At 46.3% G+C, this 2,537-nt stretch overlaps 1 protein-coding gene across 1 annotated transcript in view; it reads left to right on the top strand.

Annotated features, from left to right (window-relative positions):
• LOC109821564 overlaps positions 2,189-2,537 on the top strand; it is a 5,900-nt gene continuing 5,551 nt past the window's right edge. The window contains exon 1 of the mRNA XM_020387743.1: positions 2,189-2,537. This exon is cut by the window's right edge and continues 397 nt beyond it. Coding sequence (XP_020243332.1) covers positions 2,226-2,537 — 312 coding nt within the window. The 5' untranslated portion in view covers positions 2,189-2,225.

Genomic DNA, 2,537 nt, shown 5'->3' with positions numbered 1-2,537 from the left:
CGCGCGCGCGCGCACGCACGCCACGCCGCGCCTCGCCCGCACGCCACGCCGCGCCCGCACGCCGCAGCCGCACACCTTTTGCTTCTCAAGCCTTCATTTTTGCATGTTTTACACATTTTGTAACGGCTGCATGCGGGTAACGGAAGCAATAACCGTGCGTAACGGTTCCTTGGATTCAGCGGGGGTTACACCTTTCATCACCTATAAAAGGAGGCTTGGAGCTCATTCAGAAATACACCAACGAAGAGGAAAATCTCTACACTCTCTTCTCTCTACTCTTATACCTCCAATAAAAGATTTCGGCTACATATTTACATATTCTATTTTCTGGGCAACTGTTTTCGTCTGAGCATAAGCTCTGTGTCTCACGCCCGAGTGCAGAGGCCGGCCGATTCTGGGGGTTTTTACCGCTAGGGGAGAGAGGACAAACTGCGCCAGGGCGATAGGCGGGTCCTTAATCTTCTAGGGCAGTGATATCACGACTGCTCCCAATCAGGCCTGAATTTTCTAACTCCTTAATTTGTTTATATTCCCGTTTTGACAGCACAACAAGCTTGAAGTAGCTACGAAAATATTTTGACAGTATTTGCATGACATAGTTGAAGTACTTTGATAGATAGATAGTATCTGTAGTAGATTGTAGTTCACTATAGGAAAATATCAATCCATAAATAAAAAAGGGATGTGTGTGACTAATGGGACGCGCATCAAAATCCGTATAATCCAGATCATCATATGCTATCTGGATCTAAGTGATGAGTTGTAACGTGTTACGGACGCATCAGCCAGTTGCATAGACAAACACTCCCAACATTCTTTAGTCACATAACATTCATCCACCATGGTTTAAAAATTCTTATTCATCATAGAGAAGATTCTTATTGTCATATATTTTTTTCTTCGTGGTAAGAGAATATTACTCCTAAGATATAAAGAATTACAATACTGCTATTTTTCAAAGTTACCTACAATCTCTAGGATGGATGATGAGAAGCAATACATCTATCTTTTATCTCATGCATGCGCTTTTTTTATCCGCTCATCCGTCCTTAAGTTACTATATATGTTAATCTAAAATACATTTTTTTACAATGGTAAATTTCTCAAAACCCCCAAATATTGGGGGTGTTTCCTACAAAATCCTCTTAAAATTTTGTTTCCTCACTAAAGCTCCAATATTTTCCTCATAAAAACTCCCAACACTACAAATCGATTCAAATAACTCCATAAATTTTTTTTTCTTTTTTTCCAAAAATTCCCAAAAAAAGGAGAAAAAGAGAAGACGAGCCCTAAGGGCTTGTTTGGATTGAGGGGAATGGGATGAAGAGAAGTTAGGGGAACCATTCACCTCCATTCACCTTGTTTGGGAACACTTAGGAGGTGAAGTTAATTCACCCTAGTTCCCCTTAGTTCACCCCCTAATAGTATAAAAATTGTTACCCCTAAATTGGGGTGTAACCATGGGGAAGGAAACTCCCTTCCCTTCCCTTCACTTAGTTTCCCAACTTCCCTTCACCCCCTACAAATCCAAACCCCCTACAAATCCAAACAGGCCCTAAAGAAAACAAGGAAAGAACATAATTAGGAAGATAACACAGTGCAGGTAAGGCTTGAGTGACTCCCCCAAGTGTAAGGCAGTTTTGTAAAATTTACCCGCTCTTCAAAATTATATCGCACTCGTATCAAGACGACACCCATCAGATCATCAAGTTCAGACTCCCTCATTCCCAGATTAATTAAAATCGTACGCAGGAGAAGTCTTCATTCTCCCCCCAAAATCTCAAAACCCTAGCTCTCTCTCGATCAAGAGCAGGGGGGGAAAAGAATTTTTATTTAAAAAAGAAAATGGAAAACCCTGACCCTAATCATCATCACCCTCTCGCTCCCCCATGCTGGGTCCTCGAGTTCATCCTCCGGCAACCGATCCCCAACCACCTCCTCCACGCCCTAATGAACTCCCTCCCTCCTCCGCCGCCGTCTCAGCCGTTGCCGACCCGATTCCAGCGCGAGCTCCCTCCTCCACCAGCTCAACTCCGATTCCCGCGCTTACGACTCCTCCCCTCTAACCCTGACCCTATTCCGCTCTGCCTACGTCCATGCCACCGTAGGGTCCACGCTCAACGCGGGCTCGTCGAAGCTGGTGGTCGATGCCGTGGAGAGGACTTGGTGATGGAGTCGGAGGCGAGCGGGTTGGTTTCTGAGGAGCTGATGGAGCGGAGAGGAGGATGGAGGAGACGGAGGGTGAGGGTTTGGTGGTGGAGTGGAGGAGGGAGGCGGGGCTGGCGGCGGTGAGGGAGTATTTGGTGAAGGAGTTGGAGGTTATGGGTCCCACGGTGTTGGAGGTGGCGGCCGAGGCTCATCTTAGCGGGACGAGGACCGCGGAGGAGGTTTTCCAGGAGTTTGATGATTGTGACTATGAACACGATGATAATGATAATGACGACCGTGACCGTGATGGTGGTGGTGGTGGTCGTAGTATGGAGGGAAATGGGGTTGGTCCTGTTATCAGGGAAGATGAAGGAGTTAGTGGGCCGTTG

This window comes from Asparagus officinalis, chromosome 8, assembly GCF_001876935.1.
Source record: "Asparagus officinalis chromosome 8, Aspof.V1, whole genome shotgun sequence".
Taxonomy (NCBI): Eukaryota; Viridiplantae; Streptophyta; class Magnoliopsida; order Asparagales; family Asparagaceae; genus Asparagus; species Asparagus officinalis.
The sequence above is the reverse complement of the archived record's forward strand: the minus strand, read 5'-3'. Positions and strand labels throughout refer to the sequence as shown.